Source organism: Protomyctophum bolini (genome assembly GCF_963924005.1).
Source record: "Protomyctophum bolini genome assembly, chromosome: 8".
In the NCBI taxonomy this organism is placed as follows: Eukaryota; Metazoa; Chordata; class Actinopteri; order Myctophiformes; family Myctophidae; genus Protomyctophum; species Protomyctophum bolini.
Genome location: NC_137869.1, coordinates 23,873,405 through 23,894,013, shown reverse-complemented (window position 1 = coordinate 23,894,013; position 20,609 = coordinate 23,873,405). Strand labels below are relative to the sequence as shown.

Below are 20,609 nucleotides of genomic sequence, written 5' to 3'. Positions count from 1 at the left end.
CATGTTGTGCAGTTACACTCATCTCCCAGCAGATGGTGCTGTGGGTACAATAAGACATCAGGGACAATCATCAGGGCAAAACATTTCTCTTAGTGCAAAGTAGAACCCTAAGTGCACACAGAACACAGATTATTATTACTTATTTTTTTTAATTAAAGACTAGTTTCTACTAGGCTTAATTGCTTCCCAAACTTTTTCACGTCAAGGACCCCCAAATTGACACTAATTAGCCCACGGACCTCAATTTGAAGAGATATGCCAGGGATCCCCATAAGAGAAGGTTTTTACGGCTCTAGCAGTGATTCTCAAACAGTTTAATTTAAAGGACCCCCAGTTTGACATGCATATTACTCTACGGACCCCCATTTAATGGCATTACTATCTCTGAGACCCCCATTTATATTGTAAAATCAATGTTTATTTAACTCAATTGGATCCTAATGACATCAGTCTTGGTCACAGAACCATGCGCAGATCTGCTATATTTACACTACTTTTGCAAGGCAATCATTGCGCGGCAAAGTATAAAATAACACTCACATTGATTTGCTTATATAAAATGTAAAAAGAAAAAAAAAGAAATGTCCCTCTCGATTATAGTATTAAGCCAAAAAGTTAGTCAACCCTAATTACGACTTGCCTTCCCAGGCCGATTATTTTAGCTCGGCGGTAAATGTGGTCTCACCGGGTCATAGATTGAGCCGCTGACATCTGCACCGTAGATGGGCGAGTTGAACGTCAGGTTCTTCCAGTATTTTCTTTCCAGGTCGTCAAAGTCTTTGTGGCGAGGTGTGTTGAACCTAAACACAGGAGACCAAGCAGACACAGATTTGACCAGTGGTTCTCAAAACTTTGTCCAAGTCAACGAGCCCCAAAATAACAAGTATTTTTGTTATTTTCCCTGAAAAATATTACAAAGCCAGAGCCTATGTGAGGCTCTGGACCACTAGGCCAGCGGGCGCCCGCTCTGCATTTAATATTGTGGATATTTATTGTGGTACTTGCCAACTAAACTAGACTGATGGGATGACAGATCGTAAAGTTGCAGTGGCTACATGTGAACACAAGGTGGAGACAAGCCCATGCTGTGCTTTGACTCCACAGTTCACCAAACACTATTGTTACTTTACCAGAGGTAGCTGAGAATAACATGCAACTACAAATGCTGGTTACTAGAAGTTTGTAGTTCTTATTATAACATCATTATGAAGCTCTTAAGAGTCTAGATGTCATTTTAAAAGAGAAGAGATAAAGCCATTATTAATGGTGGAAATTCTTTAAATTAGTTTAAAGATGTATTTTTGGGCTTTCATGTCAGGACAGTAGGCTGACAGGAAATGTGGAAAGAGATGGGGAAACGCAAGAAAGGCCGGACTCGAACCTGCGACATGCTGTCAGGCTACATTGTAGCCTACACCAGCGGTCCGGGCCTGAACCTAATGTTTATTACACACATTAACAAGGGAGCATCCTCCCCCCTGCCAATCACATTAATAGGTCATTAATATGCTACCATCTTTGTAAATGTAATACATTTCACTTCTACATTGCGGAAGCTGTGGTTTTAAGTCTCGGTGTAGAAATATGAATATAGAAATGCAGATAATGTTGAACTTGTGTCCCATTTCATTTTTGACTGGCAAATTTGCAAAGAAAAGGCGAGAGAAGAAAAGGAGTCAGATCCACCAAGGTCTCTTCCTCATGAGCCGACAATGCGTTACATCCAGTTTGAACGACTGTGCGTGTCACGCGCCACTGTGACATGTTGAATGAGTTCCAGAGCGCATAGCAGGCAAGTGATAATAAATAGAAAAGCAAATTAAGAGGAAGTGCTCTTCTTTACATTATTTGATCTCCACACGTCTCTCTGCTCTTTGTGCCTCCTCACTAGATACCTCACACTTTCAAAAACCCTGGTTCCTTCTTGACAACTGTATTACACACCGATACCATGGATACATTTGGGTATTTAATACTAATTAAAAGGATTAATTGTTAAGCAGTGGCTCTTCCAAACATTTAAAAAAATAGAAGTTGTAAATCTGCTATTCAACCCATGTTGCCTGCTGCAGATCACATTTCCCCATGAGGAATGGGTTTCACCATGTCTTTTAATCTAATGAAACACCTGACCTAACTAGCCATCATACTACCCAGTATGACTACAACAAGAAGATAGTTTATCTTATCTCCCCCCCCCCAGTTCCCCCTGAACAAGGTTCTCAACCTTTTCATGCTGTGACAACCCCAAAATATTTTTATGCACTGGGGAACCCCAACCCTGACAAGCACTTGCAATTTTATTTTTATTTTACTCTCTTCCACGCCGATAAAGATTGTGAAAATAGCAGATCTACAAGCTCACAACGCCTCGTGTTGCAAGACATTGTGAGCTTGTAAATCAGCTATTATTATTATTATTCAATTGGTCAATGTTTGACCTAAAGTTTTTTCACATTTTTTTTGTTTGTCGATTACTTTTGATGCTTTTGATCTTTTTCTTTGCTTTCTTTTAGGTATTAAAAAGGTTACTTAAATTGTCACTTCACTGTCACCTGGGGACCCCCCCCCCCCCCCCCCCCCCCCCCCCCCCCCCCCCCCCCCCCCCCCCCCCCCCCCCCCCCCCCCCCCCCCCCCCCCCCCCCCATGTGGGGACCCAACCCACCGGTTGAGAACCATTGAACTCCAGCACAACACTCCCTGCCAACCAACCCCCACACTTGTCCTGTGGAGAGTGGAGATAACCACATGGCTTAGGCCACATGACTCAACATCGGACACTACCTGTACACGGATGCAATCTGTCCTCTATGCCCGTTTGTTCATATTCAAGTTATTAAACAAAGCTGTTGCCTATGGTGAGAAGCAATTGCTTTTTTTATTGTTATCATTTCACATGTTTCTATATTTATTGTATGTCAAATGATGTATGTAAAAATGTAATAGTAGCGGGATTTAATTGAGGGTTGTGAAATATGAACGATTTAACCCATTAAAACCGGGAAAGCATTGATTTGGCATTTTTAATTGGCATTTTCAAACATAGCAAATATACAAGCTCACTGTGAGCTTGTATATGGGCCATCTCAGAACATGTTTGAAAAACCTTGAAAGAACTACTAGTTCAGGAATCTGCATTTGTAGAATTGGCCTCGGGTCGGTTCTGGAAATGGGTTTAAAGGCATGCCTGCACCGACTATGTTAAATGCCTCACATAAGGGGCATTTCCAGTTTTGTTATGATACTGATTGCTGAACAGGGCTTTGTGTGGAAGGACGCGTGTTGAGCGTTGTTGCTCTGTTTGCTGCCCGTGCCAACAGGCTGAAGGTGCCTCAAGGACATTTCCATGAGCACTAGAAATGATTCCTCTGAGAGCTGCAGACAGACAACAACCACACACCTCCTCTGCTGCACAAAGTGCACATGGAGTATCACCAGCTGCTGCTGCTCAGCTGACAACTTATTTCAGGGGTGGGAAACTTTGAAGATGGAGAGGGCCACTATATTGAATTCCCACAGTCATTCCAGAGGGCCACATTGTATATTGCCGTCATATGGAAAAATAGCCGATCTACAAGCTCGAAACGTGCCGCAGTGCGACGTGTTTTGAGCTTGTAGATCAGCTATTTTTGCAGTTGTTTAAATTAAAATCCTGAATTATTTTTCGCTATTTGGAATCCTGAAAACTTTGAAAATAAATATAATTATTTAATTGCAAATGCCTTTCAAATGCTTTTAATTATAGTTATGTTAACATTTTAAACTAAATACAAATACATTGGATATAAAAAAGAGAATAACATTTTAATACTACTCATTAAGCTACTAATTGAGACTAAGTAATTAACGCGGGTCATGTTTGCAAATCAATAATGTATCAGAATTCCAATATTAACATGAGGGCCACATTAAGTGAAGGTGGGAGGCGCCAGTTGCCCATGTATGAGTTTCACCAGGACGGTGTAACGCATGCAACACGCTACACGCATGCTACACGTTAGTCCTCCCCGTTCCGCTCACGGCTGAACAGATCAGCAGCAACCAGTATGAGTCGCAGACAAGTCTTTACAAAAATAAATTACTCCCCATTTTGTTTTCAGGAAACAAAGGTCTTTATATGAATTGAATACACAGAACCACAATGGAAACAAGCCCTCTGTGTTATCATTTTAGAATCATTGTATAACTGTACTTTTCTTTTAAACTGTTAATGAAGAATTAAATTAATCAATGCAGCGACACAATTAAATAGAATAGATCTAAATATCAAAATATTAACAAAATATTCCTGTGGAGGAATAAACTCCAGCACACACAGTGGTGGACAAGTATTTTAACGCTGTGTCACCCAGATGCTATATTGTCTTCCACAGGAGGTTTGTGGAAGAGGAGCACTTGTTTTTAGTATTTCAGCAAGGCAGAGAGTCCTTTTTTTTGTTTTTTTTAATGTTCAAAAATAGCAGATGTACAAGCTTGCAAGTTGTAAATGAGAGATGCTTTCCCGGATTGAATGGATTAACTATTGTAGCCAGTCACCTGTTTACACTTAGTCCGACTCTTTCACAGAGGTAATTTTTCTGTGAGGTTAAGGTTAGGTTTAGGCATAGTGTTTGTGAGGTTAGCGTTATAAATAACCACAGCGACCTGGGCGAATGCTCCGTGACAACGGCAGACGCTGTTGACGACACTACGCAGTGAAAGAGCTGACTTACTTCTTGCTGTTGGCCAGCTTGCGATACTCGGCCACCGTCATGGACTTCTTCTGGATGTTGTACTGGGTGAACAGTCCAGACTGGCCCGTCACCACCTGGCTGATGGGAGCCGGGATCACCATGTCCTCAATGGTGTCGTAGCACTTCCGCGGCTTCCATCCCTCCGGAGGAATCACCTGGTGTGAGCAAAGATTGTTAATTATGGAAAGATGGACCATCCTGAATTGGGCCACTAGAGGCGACATGGTACATAAATCCTACAAATGGTCTCCTAAGTGAGCGCCGGCGTCAGATGGAAAATCTCGTGGTTACTGCTGCTAGATCCTGCGAGACTGTGTTGCTGGGACAGAGAAAGGTCGATAATAAAGTAGATTTTCTCCTCATTTGTCTCTCTGAAAAAAAGCCATTGTAGTGTTAAAGGGTTTTAACACCCTAGACACTTTTATTTTCTATTTTTAAGACTCGAGTTCTATTTATTATTCATCTTACTGCAAGCGCTGAAACTTTTTTTGTAATGTAATGTCCTACTTGATCATAATACAGCATCACACAAAAGTATCAAAAGTAGCAGACCGCTTTTTTTATTTTGAATCCTGAAAAGTAACCGTTTTGGCTATACACAGAGACCTCAACTGTAAATGTACTTTCACTTTGACATAGAAATGATTACATTCCCTTTCCAGACGTGCTTGTTTTGCATAAGAATAGCGCGCAGGCTGCAGGCTGAGCCGACACGTTGGTCCGACATTTAAACTGAGACACTGCATTCAACAATAACAGTAACTTAGACCTAAAGGAACCATGCTTAGATCACCAATGAGCAAATATGCATATGCAAACTCATATTTGCTGCTGCTGATGTTGACAGTGATGTTGACAGTCCTAAGATGATGTGCCAATATTTAAACAAACATTTTTGCCAGTAGAGGAAAGACAGTTAAGATACAGTACTAGTGTTGCTTATTCAGCAATTGAGTCCACAAACTGCAGTGCAATAACTAGGGAAGTGAAATCAGACTGCAGAATATCATATGTTGGGGAGGGGGGGGGGGGGTGTTAGGGAATGACATTGCAAATTGCTATAATTTGAGTTTTCTTAATATGTATCACAAAACTGCATTTCGTCTCTGTCGGGTTGAAACCCCCTATCCAAAACTGTTACTTTTCAAGATTATTTATAATCTACAGCAGATCTATGTGAATGTGGAGATAAGAGGTTTCTGTTTTTTCTGTTGTCACGGAAAATGCAAACCTTGCTAGTTTTTGTTTGAATTTGCCTAAGCTGCATTGCATCTGCATGTGACTATTGCACATGTGTACATTGCAAGGGTGGCGCTGAAAGGAGATATTGCGCAGCCCTATAGTAGTATGGATGCTTTGTGCCGTTCTCACAAAATTTCTCTTTAAGCCAGTGGTTCTCAAAGTGGGTTCCAGGGACACCCAGGGGACCTTGGGGGAGGGATATTTTAACAACTACCGGTATATCCATAATCCATTTATACGTTGGCTATTCAAAAATAGCAGATCTACAAGCTCATCTGCACTATTTCTTTCAACGCAAATCTACTCTTCTGTTGGGGGGTCCCTGGCACAAAAGATTTTCACACATTCATATTCACATCGATCCTGTCAGGCAGAAACCTCTCTGTCCATCTCCATAGATAATGTGTGAATACGTTTACCTACTACAGCGCCGTCACACAAAAGCATCAAAAGTGGCAGCTCTACATGCTTGAAACACGGCACAAAGCAACGCAATTTGAGCTTGTAGATCTGCTTGTACATTTTGCTATTTGGGAGTTTTACACATGAAAGGTTATGGACATATGAGGTTTCCACCCGACAGACAATATCAATTTGGGGGTCCTTGACATTGACACGAACATGGCCATAAGGTTATGTACCCATAAGAGCTGTGTTCTTCTGCCGTAAACGACGCAATAGCTAGGGGTGCATAAGTTAATCGAACTAATTGAAAAAGAAAACAGATCTACAAGCTAGTCAGTCCACACCAATGCAACTCGAATTATCCCCGAATGGCACCAGTCTGCAACTGGTCAGTCCTCCAAAAACAACAAATGTCTTGCAAGTGGTTGCAAGTTTCATGTTGCAAGGGTGAAAATAAATGACAGTTGCAACTTGCAGCCCTCCCAGTAGAAGCAGACCTGACCTGAGCCCACCACTGCAGAAGTAACAGGACAGCTTCCTTGTGTGAAGTTGACATCTAATACTGAAACCCAACAACATAATTCTTAAGGCCTATTCATACTCCAGTTTTAGGTGATAAGTGTACCACATAAAAACAGAGAGATGCGTTTGGGTGCGTTTGGTCATACATTTTTTCATAGTTTGTACAGTTTATTACCCGTTTCAAAACGAACATTAAGTGTTTTGTGGCGAGCTAACCAATGGCAAGCTAGCACTGTCTGCTAACGGCTAAGACAAGATGATTTCTCCCCATATGCATTCAACGAATCCTAAAAGGTCCATCTTTTAGCAAATTTTTGTGCAAAGTAAAAATGCATTGCAACTGCAGTTAGTTGACCGGGCAATAATTTACTTGATTATTTAGGATTTAACTAAAGCCATCTGCAAACCGTGTGCCACGATTAATCTTCACAATCAGACTCTCTCACGGCTCTTTGTGTTTAAACATTTTTGGTTCCCTTGTGTGTAGTATGAACTATGAACGGTTAAAGCAGGAATCTGAGGTGAGGGTTAATTTCAGGTTGTGCGCTCCTCAAACACTTGAACCTGTATTTCAAGCTAATGTAGTACTTTGAAACTAATTAATGGTCAAAGTTATTACATTTTTAGTAAGAGAAAGTCATGCAATACAAAATGCCTCTTGCCTGATCATTAGAAAAGGCATTTAAGCAACTCAAAGAAAATATTCTTCAGTTGGCATTAACTCTTTAGGAAATCTGTGTTACAAGTAATATCGGTATGTTTAATTCAGTATGTGAATCAAGTATGCATGTGTGTGTGTGTGTGTGTGTGTGTGTGTATATCTACCTTTGCCAGGCCTGCGCGGTGCGCCCCTTCACGCTCCATGTACATGATGTATTTTGCGAAATCTTTAAACTCCTCCATGGTGGGACGGAAGGTCATGATCTTGCAGCTGGGATTCTTGACCACGAAAGGGGGTAGAGGTGGCGGAGCTGGGGGCAGGTCAGAGGCTGGAACAGGGGCGGACTCTGGGTCAGCAGCAGGCATAGCCAGAGGGATGAGGTCCGGAGCAGCAGCTTCACAGCCTTGGGTCAGCGCTGCATCAGGGCCCGTCGGTGCTGCCTCCACTGGGGTTGCTGCAGGTGGACCTTGGGAAGTGTCCAGGTCTACACCAGGAGCTGTGCTCGAGGCGAGGGAAGGATCCTGTGCAGGGGGAGGAGCCACTTCACAGGCAAGGGGAGGGTCCTGTGCAGGAGGAGGAGCCACTTCAGAGGCTGAGTCACGGGAAGGGTCCTGGGAAATGGGAGTAGCCACCTCAGAGGCAAGGGGACGGTCCTGGGAAATGGGAGGAGGAGCCACCACTGTATCCATGGACAGAAGAGGGTCCTGGGAAATCGGAGGAGCAACCACTGTATCCATGGGCAGAGGAGGGTCCTGGGAAATGGGAGGAGCCACCTCAGAGGCAAGGGGAGGTTCCTGGGCCACCACAGTGTCCATGGGCAGGGAAGGGTCCATGGAAATTGGAGAAGCCACCATTGTATCCATGGGAAGGGGAGGGTCCTGGGAAATTGGAGAAGCCACCATTGTATCCATGGGAAGGGGAGTGTCCTGGGAAAGGGGAGGAGCCAGCTCAGAGGCAAGGGGAGGTTCCTGGGCCACCGCAGTGTTCATGCTAGTGTCGGTGGCAGAGACAGAGTCCGGTCTGGCAGGTAAACCTACAAAAGGAGGACAAAGACAGCTCAAGACATTTTCTGCTACACAGAGTGTGCTGTAAGATTTGCATTGCATGGTTAATTTCATATTACTAGGGATATTCTAAAATGTCTAAGACTTTTCCTCAATGGCATCGTTTCGTTTTGCATACTTGCTAAGAGAGAAAGTTTATTATTGTAAATTTCTGTATGTCTCTCTGTGTCCCTATATTCCTATATATGGAGTTCTGTGTCAGGCATGTCCAAATATGAAGTGCGTTGCCTAATCTCAATGTGACGTCATGGAATCTACAGGCAGAGCCTGACTCGACACTGGGCACTGCACTCCCTGTGGTGGTGAGGAATACCTGTGCAAAATGTGAAGGCGGTGGGGCGAACAGTTCTCAAGCTACGTGGACTGAAGCAGTAGAAAATGTTGTTTGTGCATTTATAGATATATAGGGTTCGATTGGATGCTTGTCATGATGACGATGCCAGTCAACTGGACATATGAGGTTTCTACATTAGCCTGATGTCGCTGTTGTCTCCATATATGGAGCTCTAGGTGAACTGAAAGCCTTCGTTACAGAGTAGTTCACCCAAAATGTAGTACTTATTTTCGATCAATTACACACACCTGAATTGACTGGGATTTTTTTTCTCTCGCATTCCTAAGCCAATAATGTGATTGCAGAGTCTATCCGGTAGGTGGAGACTCTGAGGGCTGTATTTTGCGTGTCTTAAGTACCAGTTCTTATTCCCTAACTTGAGTAAACTAAAGACCTGGAGGCGTGATCAATGCTCTTTGGCCACTCAGAATAGCCAAATGGCATTGATCACGCCTCCAGGTCTTTAATTTACTCAAGTTAGGGAATAAGACCTGGTACTTAAGACACGCAAAATACAGCCCCATGTCTCCTACTGAGCAGCCACTCGGTCATGAAATTATTGGATTAGGAATGTGGGGGGGGGGGCTCAACAAGGCTCCACAGAGTTGACAAACAAAACCCTAAACAGGTTTTGAGGCAGATTCCATGTGAGGAAGGAGGAAGTCACTGGTTGAGCTGCCGTCTGTGCACTTTCGTTATTTTAACTACATAGTGCTCTTCAAAGCTGATCAGACAACATTTCTTATCTCCGCTGTCCAAAGCTGTCACTTCTCAGGAAGTGGAAAAAGAAAAATCTGTTTCAATGGATCCAATGTAGTTATTTTTTTCTTGTTATATAAACATTTTTTAAACCTGTGATATTGTTTTTTTTGTATTCTTGTCACGTCTATGAATTGATTGCCTAAGGCCTAAATGGAAACAAGGCCACAAGGACTCCTTTGGTGCTATCCCTTTTGGACTGAGTGTTTGACTGTACTCCGTTTAATAAACTATTAAATCAATAAAAATGTAATCAGTAGCTCTTAATACTTGTCTTTGTTCATCATATGTATATAAGCACACACCTACAGACACATTATGTTTCACTTTCAAATTGTTCACAAAATAGCTAAAATAGACAATCTACAAGCTCACAACCAGATTAAAAGTTATGTTTTTGCTAGTACAACAGTAGTCAATATCTAACGCCAGGGGCACAGCTATTGAAAAGGACCGCCCCCAAGATAAATTAAAAAAGAATGTGTGACAGTTATGAATTGGCTTCCAGGCTTACGTTACAGCACAGCCAACCAGATGCTTCTCCAGTCATGCTGACTTGTGCTTAAACCTGTTAGAGTAATAACTCCATTACACTTTTCAACCTTCTCACCATGTCTTTGATTTTATATTATGCAATAATAATAATAATAGTCATTAATCATCATGATTGTTGATGTTTTTTTACAGCATTTGCCGTCATTGTGAATTGTGATTATCTATGCCATATCATTATTCAAATTAATCTATCGTTTACCACATAACCATAGTCTTACTAATAATTCAGACAAGAGAGCATAGCATTTGATAAACCTTTATTAAATAAATGATAAAATATATCATTGATGTCAATGAGGACATCGTTTCACATCAGTTATGTGCCATTTTTTTAACCTTACGGAATGTCTTGCTTAAATATATCAAGATGAAGAATCTTGATATTCTTTGTCGTTTACTGTTGAAATGTTATAGTCATGAAATGTCTTACTAATTAATAGCATTATTAAAACCTGTAGGTTCAATGTAGGTTGTGACACAATGTCTTGTGATTAACTTTTAAATTGAATTAATTAATTAAAAGTTTCATTCCACGATTTTGTAATCCATTTTTTCATCACTGTATATGAGGAGAGCAGAGCCATCTGTGGACTGCACACACACAAATGGCAATGATTTTCTCTGGCCACCAGGCTACATCACTGTGCAGCAGTAGCTTCCGGTTTTGTTAGCCTAGCTTAGCGGGACAAGACAAACAAATGCAAGCTATATGGCACTAGCCCTGGGTTTAACAGGCGTTTTTTTAGTTTTAGTCCCATAGGGCATAGGCTAGGTCTAATATAATAATAATAATATAATCTTGTGATTGCTAGCCGAGGTCTTTAAAGGGTTGACTATGCAACATTTCTGGTCCATGTGAAAAATATAATTTGATCAACACCTTATGATAAGATTGCCTTTTATTGTCCCTGTGGAGAACAGCACTGCTGGACAAGTGCATTGTACAAAACAATGACATTACATCTAGTGCATCATGAACAGTTACAAAAACAACCTACTTAATAACACCTTAATAACAGTAATGGTGTCAACAAGAACAAAGATCATAGATCAGTAAATAAGAGCGTCTTACTTAAATCAAAATGTAAATGCATCCTTTAAGTAATTTACTGAAAAGCTGTGGCGATCAACCAAATTAACAGATTAGATTTGATACTCTTGACAGCTCACTTTAAACCAAACCCTTTTGGTGTTTTAACCTTTCTGGACGGGAACCTTTTCGGGGTACAGTATGTACCATGTACAGTATTCAAAAATGTACACATTTTGATGCCGTTTTTAATATTTGAAGTTTTTCAGAAAATGTTAACCCTAAATTATGGATTAACTCACCACCAATGCAGTACACACTGCACACTGCAAAAGTAAACACTCAATGTAGTTTGTTGTAGTTCTCACCACTTGAATTTAATATTGTCACACGCCCTCGGTTTCTACGGCTTCTCATTGTCGGACCCTGGATCAGCCAAGTTGAGTCGAGTTGATGTTCTGTTCAAATCAGGCTTCTTCAGAAGAACTTCAACAACCACCAAGATTCCATACCGCTGTGGAGAACTGCCCCTGCAAATGAAAAGGTAGTCCTACTGGGATTATTCAACAGAGTGGAAAGAGACTGCGCTTGGAACACGGCAGATTGGTTTGCTTCACATTAGTTGGTTGTCGTTTTGGCACTAGAATGCGCTCGAGTCTAACGCAAAAAATTAAATAATAATTTGATAATGGTGCAAATTAATTTATGATATGCAGCGATTCTGTATTCTGTTCTGGTGGAGATTTGACCGTCACAAGATCAGCTTCTTTCATCATTCTATAACACTACCAAAAGCTAGTCTGTGGAGGCCCTAGTTACCAACGGGGCCCTCAAATGTGTGTGTGACAAATGTTTTGGGGCTCATTTAGGGGCTTTTTTTTCTTTAGTTATATTATAGCCTAGCAACTTAAACATCAGAAATGTATACGGTACATTTAGCCTACATGTTTTATGCCAATTAAGCAAACTTGGTTCCACAATAACTTTGCACATGACGTGCGCTGCTTAAGTGACAATTAGCCCTTCGCCAAGCCCCTCCCCAACCCGTCCTTGTCCAATAGGCACGTTAGCAGCGAGGAGACAGGGCAAGCTGTCCTTCTCGCCCATTGAGATGCATGTTAAATGAAGGGATTTCTCCATATAAATAATCGATCATTTCAGCATCAAAAGGTCATACAATGTCATAAAATAAATAATAATATATACGATTTATATAGCGCTTTTCTAGGTACCCAAAGTCGCTTTACAGAAAAAGTACAGACATATTTATTAGAAAACTATTTAAAAAGGTTTAAAAGGTTAAAAACTAGAAATCAAAATCAAAGAGGGACAAACAAGAAGGGGTGTGTCAGTGTGTGTGTGTGTGGGGGGGGTTATGTAGGGAAAGCCAGTTTGAAAAGGTGGGTTTTGAGTGTGCTTTTGAACATTTCGAGGGTGGGGGCAGCTCTGATGTGAGTTGGGAGTGAGTTCCAGAGAGAAGGGGCAGCCACTGCAAAGGCCCGGTCTCCCCATGTCCGTTTGTTTGATTTGTGGGGTTCCAGTTGGTTGGCAGTGCTTGACCTGAGGGAGCGGGAGGGGACATGGCGGTTGATGAGTTCAGAGAGGTAGAGGGGGGCCTGGTTGTTGAGGGTTTTGTAGGTGATGGTGAGTATTTTAAATTCAATCCTGGACTTGACTGGGAGCCAGTGGAGTTCACGGAGGATGGGTGTGATGTGGTCCCTGGATCTGGTTCTGGTGAGCAGGCGGGCGGCGGAATTTTGGACGTATTGGAGTTTTTTGAGGACCTTGGTGGTGACGCCATACAGGAGGCTATTGCAGTAGTCGAGTCTGGATGTAATGAAGGAATGAATGAGTGTTTCAGCGGCAGTGTGGGATAACATGGGACGAAGGCGGGCAATGTTACGGAGGTGGAAAAAGGCGGTTTTGGTGATCTGGTTGACATGGGGCTGGAAGGAGAGGGTGGGGTCAAGGATGACACCAAGGTTGCGGACTCGGGTGGAGGGGGTGACAGTGGAGCCATCAATGGTGAGGGAGAAGTCATGGGAGGAGCGGGTGAGGGAGTCGGGGCCAATGTCAGCATCAATGGCATAATATAATTCCATTCCAACTTTTGTGGCATTTACTATATATACTATAACATATAATAATTTGTTCCAACCCAACTACCTTGGGAAACTTTGTGACAGCTGCTGAAAGTTGGGGTACCATTAACAACCAATGAAAGGCAAATTTCCCAAAATGTCATTATGCTGTATAGAATGTGACAGATCAGCACAAACGACAGCAGTCAGTATGCTGCGGACGTCAAGAAAAATACAGTGAGTATTTAGGGCAATTTGCTGTCCAACAACTTATGAATATGCGTGGCTGGCTACCATCTAATTTAACATTTGTGGAGTTGGTCACCTGACCAAAAGCGGTTGACAGAAACTGGTCGACATGTTCTGTTGCCCCAACAGGGGCAGAAACAAGGCCACAACCACGCTATTTACACACACTACAACTCGCTTACAATTCGCAAACCTGGCAACACTGCCCTGTGTTCATGCTGTTGTCAGAGGCCCGCCCCCGGCTCACACGTCACTATTTTCTCCGTCTCTCAGCTCGCAATCGGCAGCCATCTTGCTTTTTATTTATATGGGCGAGTCGATCGGATCGGATCGGCCGTGCAAAATCCACCGATCCGCGAAACCGATCTCCAAAGCAAAAATCTGCGCCGTTTACATCCAAATATAATGTGTCACTTTCTCGGTTCTGCACCGCTTAATGGAGAAGTATAGCACTGGCAGCGCAACGAATACCCCCCCCCCCCCACACACACACACACACACACACCAGGGAGGGAGGGGGGAGAGAGAGAGAAAAGAGAGAGAGAGCGAGAAAGAGCACGCACGTCTTCACCCCAGCGAGGGAGGGAGACGGAGAGAAAGGGACAGAGCTCATCATCTCCAGTCCAGTAGTTAGCAAAGGGAGCTAAGTGCTAACTATAATCCAAATTGTTAGACAAGTACTGTGCCCTGGCCTGACACAACTTTCTTAGAAATGTGCATGTTGCAGCCAGCCAGTAAGATGAGCCTATGCAATTCACGGTTTTCGGGAGGGCGGGGGGGGCAGTCGGTTTGGGGGGGGTTCCCGACGGCTGCGCGTCGCTTCCTCCTCTGACAGAGGGGAGGCGAGTAAGCGACACAGTCAGAAGCCCCCTTTGTTCAATCGAAGGCCCCCTCACTCAGACACACAACGTGTGTTGTTACATGTGAATGCTACAGATTTCTATAAGTCACCACTTTTGGTGTGACACACAGTTTCTGTTTACAATGCGTTGTCAACACGTGTTGAGTTGACAAAGATTGACATATTTCGGATAAGACTGATAGTTTCTCCGTTAGTAATTAGGCTGAGGCACACACAATCACACTACTTTTGGATTTATTGGGATTGGCTTTTTGGGGAAAAGAGGGGGAGGAGGTGATCAAGCAGCTCCACAAGACCACAACATATTTGGTAGGCTCAAGGCTGCATTTATTTTCCTTTTTTTTTCTCTCGAGGGTGCATGGGATGATGGGAGCCCCTCCAGCAGGCTAGGGAGCTCCGCTCAGGCTAGCGGAAAATGACCGCGGGCGCGGGTTGCCAGGTTTTTTTATAAGTAAAATAATAATAATTAATAATAAAAATAAATAAATACAATTAAATTAAAAAAAATATTACAAAAGATCGGGATCGGAATCGGCCGATCTTTTTAAAAAACCAGGGTTGCCACATACCGTGGATGTGAGAGTGAAACAAGCAACCAGGTCTATAAAAATGTTAAGAGGCCAGTTCAAAGTAGGTAAATCAGAAATGGTCCGGAAATTAGTCTTAAAATAATCAATTATCGTGTTGACTGTCAAACTTTGTTGTCTAATGTTGTTTCAGAGCAGTGGAACTCAAACATTTCCATGTCAAGGACTACCAATAGCCAAAGTAGCTTATAATGATCAGACTTGGCAACACTGTCTCTAGGTTGAACGTTCTACTTTACAAGCTCACACATATGAAATATGTTTTTTTTAATCTTCAAACTGAGACATATTTTATGATAATACTGTTAGCACAGTCATCATACTCCAAGAGCATACAAATGGAACCAAATGGACCCTGATTTTCCCAGAGAGCAAATGGTAGCAAATGGGGGTCTGTGGCCTAATGCATTTCAAACTGGGGGTTCTTGGTATTATATTCTCTGCATATCTTATCAACTTGGGGTGAATATTTCACCACAATACTTTACTGAATATTTCACACGAATATAACACAAGAGTCAAATGTACGGTCAAATGTAATCACAATATAGGCTACAGATGTAAATATTTATGACACAGTAAAATGTCGAAAATTAGTGCTATCCCCCCCCCCCACACACACACACACACACACACACAGTCACACACACGACAGGCAAGGCTGTTGTTTGCATCGTTAGCAGGCAGCAGCTACCTTGGCACTGCTCTCTGTGACTGTAGTTGTTTCACCATGTTTGCGTATTTATGAGAAATAAAAAACACTTTCTGTTATTATAATAATTCTGTCAACTCCCGCAATTTCCTTCTTCCCATATTGCGCTGCAATGTAACTAGGATTCGCCGGCCGAAGGCCGGCGAAATTCTAGTGTCATATAAAGCAGGAAAGCACTGTTGACTAGGAAGGCTGCCCTGACTCTTTGTAAACAGCATCATGACAGTTAGACACAGACTTCTGCAGCTGCTAGACAGAAGCAATCAATTGCTTCTGGGGCTGTTTAAACATCGGCCGATATTGATGTGATCGCCGATATATCGCCCAACCCTAGTTGTGTATTTTATCTATCTGGGAATTTGGCAATTGACAGTTTGTTGTATTACGCCTAAAATAAAGTATGTTGCACGACATGTAGGCCATATCACTAGTCCAGCATTTTCCCTCTATTGTACTGGATTTAAAGAAGTACATTAGCGTTAAGTTAATTAAACCATTAAAACTGTGAAAACATCTGTGTGTCATTTTGGACGTCAGCGTTGGATATTCAAAAGTAGAAGATATACAATAAGCTCACAGCACATCACTCGTGCCAGGTTGTGAGTTTGTAAATATGCTGTTTTGGAAAAATTTGAAAGTGTTTGAAAAAGATAAATATATAAATGTCTTTTTTTTCTGGTTGGTCCAGGCACAACACATTTTCAGATGGGGGTCTGCGGCCAAATACCCTGACACGAAAATGATTGAGGGCATTTGTAGAATTGGCCTCAGGTTACAGAAGGTGACATTTAAGCCAGACAAATAATTTGTCATACAGATATAAGTATGAACTATGAGAGCCCTACTCTGTCTGACCATATCATTATATGGAGCCCAAAAAAAGGCCTGTGGCATATAGAGGGTATGCGCGTGACATCATCATCATACCTGGAAGTTATGCAGGAATGCCAGTACCGAGTGGCAAAAAACGACTTTCTGGCCTTGACAGCCCATACATCCAAAAAGAAAAGTCTTATTTGATTGCATTAAATGACTTTAAACAACATTAAATTCACTTTGTCACTCGATCTGCCATTCACTTTATGCATGTGCATACCCTCTATTGTCCGCCCATCACTCAATTTAACTTTACATAAACAAACAAATGTGTTTCTTTATCAATCATTTCCCTCTATACCAGTCCAGCAGTTATCCATCACTGGACTAGTGTGGTAGCGTTTACCTGCAGAAACACATTGCCCCCTCTTGCTGTATTGGTGTTTTCACTGTTGTTTTGATAAACAGGGATGTTTTTTTTAGACAGTGAAAACAACACAAAATACATCGAGAGAACAATGTGTTACTTTCTCCAGGTAAACACCGCCACACAACTTCAGTGGCTGATTAATGCTTGTATTAGAGGAGAGGTAAACAAAAACAGTCGGCTGTCGGGTGGAAACCTCATGTCCAAAACTGTTACGTTTCAGACTTTCAGTATTCAAGTAGCAGATCTACAAGGATAAGCTCAGCGAAGTGAAGCGTTTAGAACTTGTGGATATGCTACTTTTGATGATTATGTGTGACGATGTAATATGATCAATTAGGGCAGTCATTTAGGAGAAACCAAAAAGTTAGAATATGGAGATGAGGTTTCTGCTCGATAGCGATATATTGTTTTGTCATGTAAACACCCAAAGTTACATAGGCCTACTATGCCTTTAAATAAAGCATAGTTAAATCACAAAACTTGTGTTACTCTACCAGGTATCACAAATGCCATGAGAAACTGTACACTAAAAATAAATTGTATATCTACTTGAAATCCAATGTTTGTACAACTGAGAGGCAATGAACTGTATATTTACAATTTACATTATATTAGTTTGTTTGCCGTTATGAAATAACTACAATCTGTCATCACCCATATGATGACAGATGTCATCATTCTGTAAATAATAATGTGTAACATTTTGATATGAGCTATGTACGCACACAGAAAACAGAACCAACACCTACATTGTAAAACTACAAAATAATTAAACATAAGACACATGGTACATGCGAGAGAAGTTATTCTTATTCTACCAATACCATCACACTGCCTCCAAGGCAATGCAGAGTTTCTTTCAGGGTGAAGCTGATGTTTTGCATAGGAAATAAGTTCAATAAGCCACTCCTTTGAAAGCACGCATCTATACAAAAAATATAACTACGGCCTATCATATTATATTCACCATATACGTGCAAAACAGTTTCCCATCACGTGGAATAATATTACAGGTGAATACATCATATGGTAGTAAAAAGGGCTATTATGTAGTAAATACATATATCTAACAACATCTGCACTCCAACAACCTCCCATGGGTTGGTTTTACTTTCATTTCCAGCGGTCTTGCCCAATGTCGGAAGCTTTTCTTTTGTATTTCCCTTTCGCTTTGTAATTGGAAAAACTATTCTCAAGTGCAGTGTAATGTATGAGTCTATGAGACCAACCAATTATCCAGGGACACTTAGATCTAATACTTAAGAGCATGGAGGTATGAGATATGGGGCCACGTTGCCTACATAACATTCTTCAAACTAAGAACATTTAAAAAATATATTGCGAAAATAATCAAGTGTCCACAATGGTCTTGAACCCCTCAGCTGTCCGACCAAAACAACAATACAGGCCTTCTCACTCCAGATGGGCCCTATACAGACACACACCATAGCATAACATCTATAGCACAGGGAAACGGACCAACTTGACATTATAAATACATGACTGCGTGATATGAGGCTGTGCATTTTACAATTACTGGTGACCGTTTTAATTAGTCGGATTGTCTCTACTTCCCGCAGCAGGCACTGGGGCACAGTGGGCATTGGGCAACCATGCAACTATAAGACTTCAATGTCTGCTAAGACAAAAATGTCGCACAGCAAATGTGCCTAATTGTTCTTTATTTTATTGTCATATAAATATGCAGTTCTATTTATTTTTGATCAAACTGCTGCCGTTTTAAGTTGCTGAGCTGGAAGAACAGCTTGTGACATAATAAGAGCTCATAGTGGAAGCAACAGTAAACTAGCCTGTTTTCTTTTTCGTTTAGCAAATAAAATAGCGACTTCCCCAGCTTGCAAACAAACAGCAAAACACACGTAGAACAACGTGAAAATATTATATACCATTGTGAAACTAGTTATAATAATGTGCAACATCGCGCCGCGGGGTGTCCAACCGACAGTTTTATTACAGAGATAGCGTTAGCCTCTTAGCTCAGGCTTCTCGGCTAGCTTAGCAGCCCGACCAGCCAGCCCCCCGTTCCTGCGTTAAAAGTCAACAAAACAGCGCCGACGACCGACATTTAAATAGCACGACAAAACAGAGGAACAGCGTAGGAGGAACACAGTCGTGCACACGCAGCACACATGACATGAAATAAATGTTTAAATGATTACCTCCTGCGGATAATAAACGGGGTTCTGTGTTTATTTTTCTCCCGAATAGATTCCGTTTTTCGGTTTTCGTTAAAATACAATCCACTTGTATCGATTTCTTCTCTGTTAGCTCCCGTTAGCGTAAAGCCTCAGCCTGATCACAACACTTCGTCCGTACGACGGTGTAGCGCGGCCGAGAATAGCAGATCTACAAGCTCACACTGCGTCACGGATGTGACGCGCTGTGAGTTGTAAATCTGCTATTTCTCCCCCCCTCCGACCTTACGTACTACATGGCCGCGGCTTCACGTCACTAAAGTCACGCCCCACTTCTTGGAGGTTCGCCATGAAGGCGTTCGCCTCGCCGATTGGGTGATCACTCATCGGTCACTCCCCTGGAGAGGATCCTGGGCTGCTCGTTGGCTCGTTTGCCAGACGGACAGAGAGATGAGCCAATGAGCGCGTCGCAGATGCCCATACTTGACTGTGTGTTTGCTCGCACGTACACACCTATGGTACACACACACACACACACACAATTTTGCATAATAAACCCACAATACCTCAGATGGGCTGAATATTGTATTTAAAAAATGAACTTAATCTCATGTACTTGTACAAATGTAACAAAGACCACCTTGTCACTGGAATGTTTGCTGGTTTGAGCACCAAGTAGTGAAATATTATTTTAAACAAGCTACACAGAGGCATGCTTAGATAGTTATCGATTTAGTAAGTAAAATAACATCCAGTCTAAGTTGATTTATTTGATTTAGTTTATAAATACATTTATTTATAAATACAAATTTATAAATAATACATAAATAATACATTAGTTCTTTCCATGGGAAATATGCATAGTTAGAGTAATCTAGTAAGAGAGTGGCGACACGCTTTGATCTCGCCGCAAAGCGGGCGCTATAGTTCCAAACATTGAACTCATTGAATAGAATGAGCACGTCCGCATTCCATTGTTACAATGGGAGTCAACAATTGTGTCGCCACTCTCTTACTAGATGACTGGTTAGACCCTGGAGGGTCCAGGGTCTGGATTTTCGGTGGTGAGGTGACCACCGTTCCGGTGGTGAGCTGAATTAACGTTGAGCGGTGGGGAGTAAAAACAGAGAGAAGGGCTGGGGTGGTGGCGGTGGTTTGCTCTTCCCCGCGGCTCATGACGTCATGTTATAGTTCGGTGGTCACCTCACCACCGAAAACCCAGACTATGAATAACGCTTTAAGGCTCATTCAGTCTGGATTCACTCACAAAAGCGGGCATCATCATCATAGGTCACCAATGGTCTAGTCGCTGGTTCGATTCCAGAACCTGGCAGGCTTTGCTGCATGTCACTCCTCACCTCTCTCTACTATACAAATAGGCAGAAGCAACCCCCCCCAAAAAAAATACAAA

The 20,609-nt window shown here is 42.0% G+C and overlaps 1 protein-coding gene across 1 annotated transcript in view; it reads right to left on the bottom strand.

The window, feature by feature from the left end:
• Positions 1-19,360, bottom strand: part of kdm4b (lysine (K)-specific demethylase 4B) — a gene marked incomplete at its 3' end in the record, with an annotated part of 48,011 nt that extends 28,651 nt beyond the window's left edge. Inside the window, 5 exon segments of the mRNA XM_080770488.1 lie at positions 686-800; positions 4,713-4,888; positions 7,728-8,596; positions 11,674-11,835; positions 19,223-19,360. Coding sequence (XP_080626614.1) covers positions 686-800; positions 4,713-4,888; positions 7,728-8,596; positions 11,674-11,722 — 1,209 coding nt within the window. The 5' untranslated portion in view covers positions 11,723-11,835; positions 19,223-19,360.
• Positions 19,361-20,609: the final 1,249 nt, after the last annotated feature.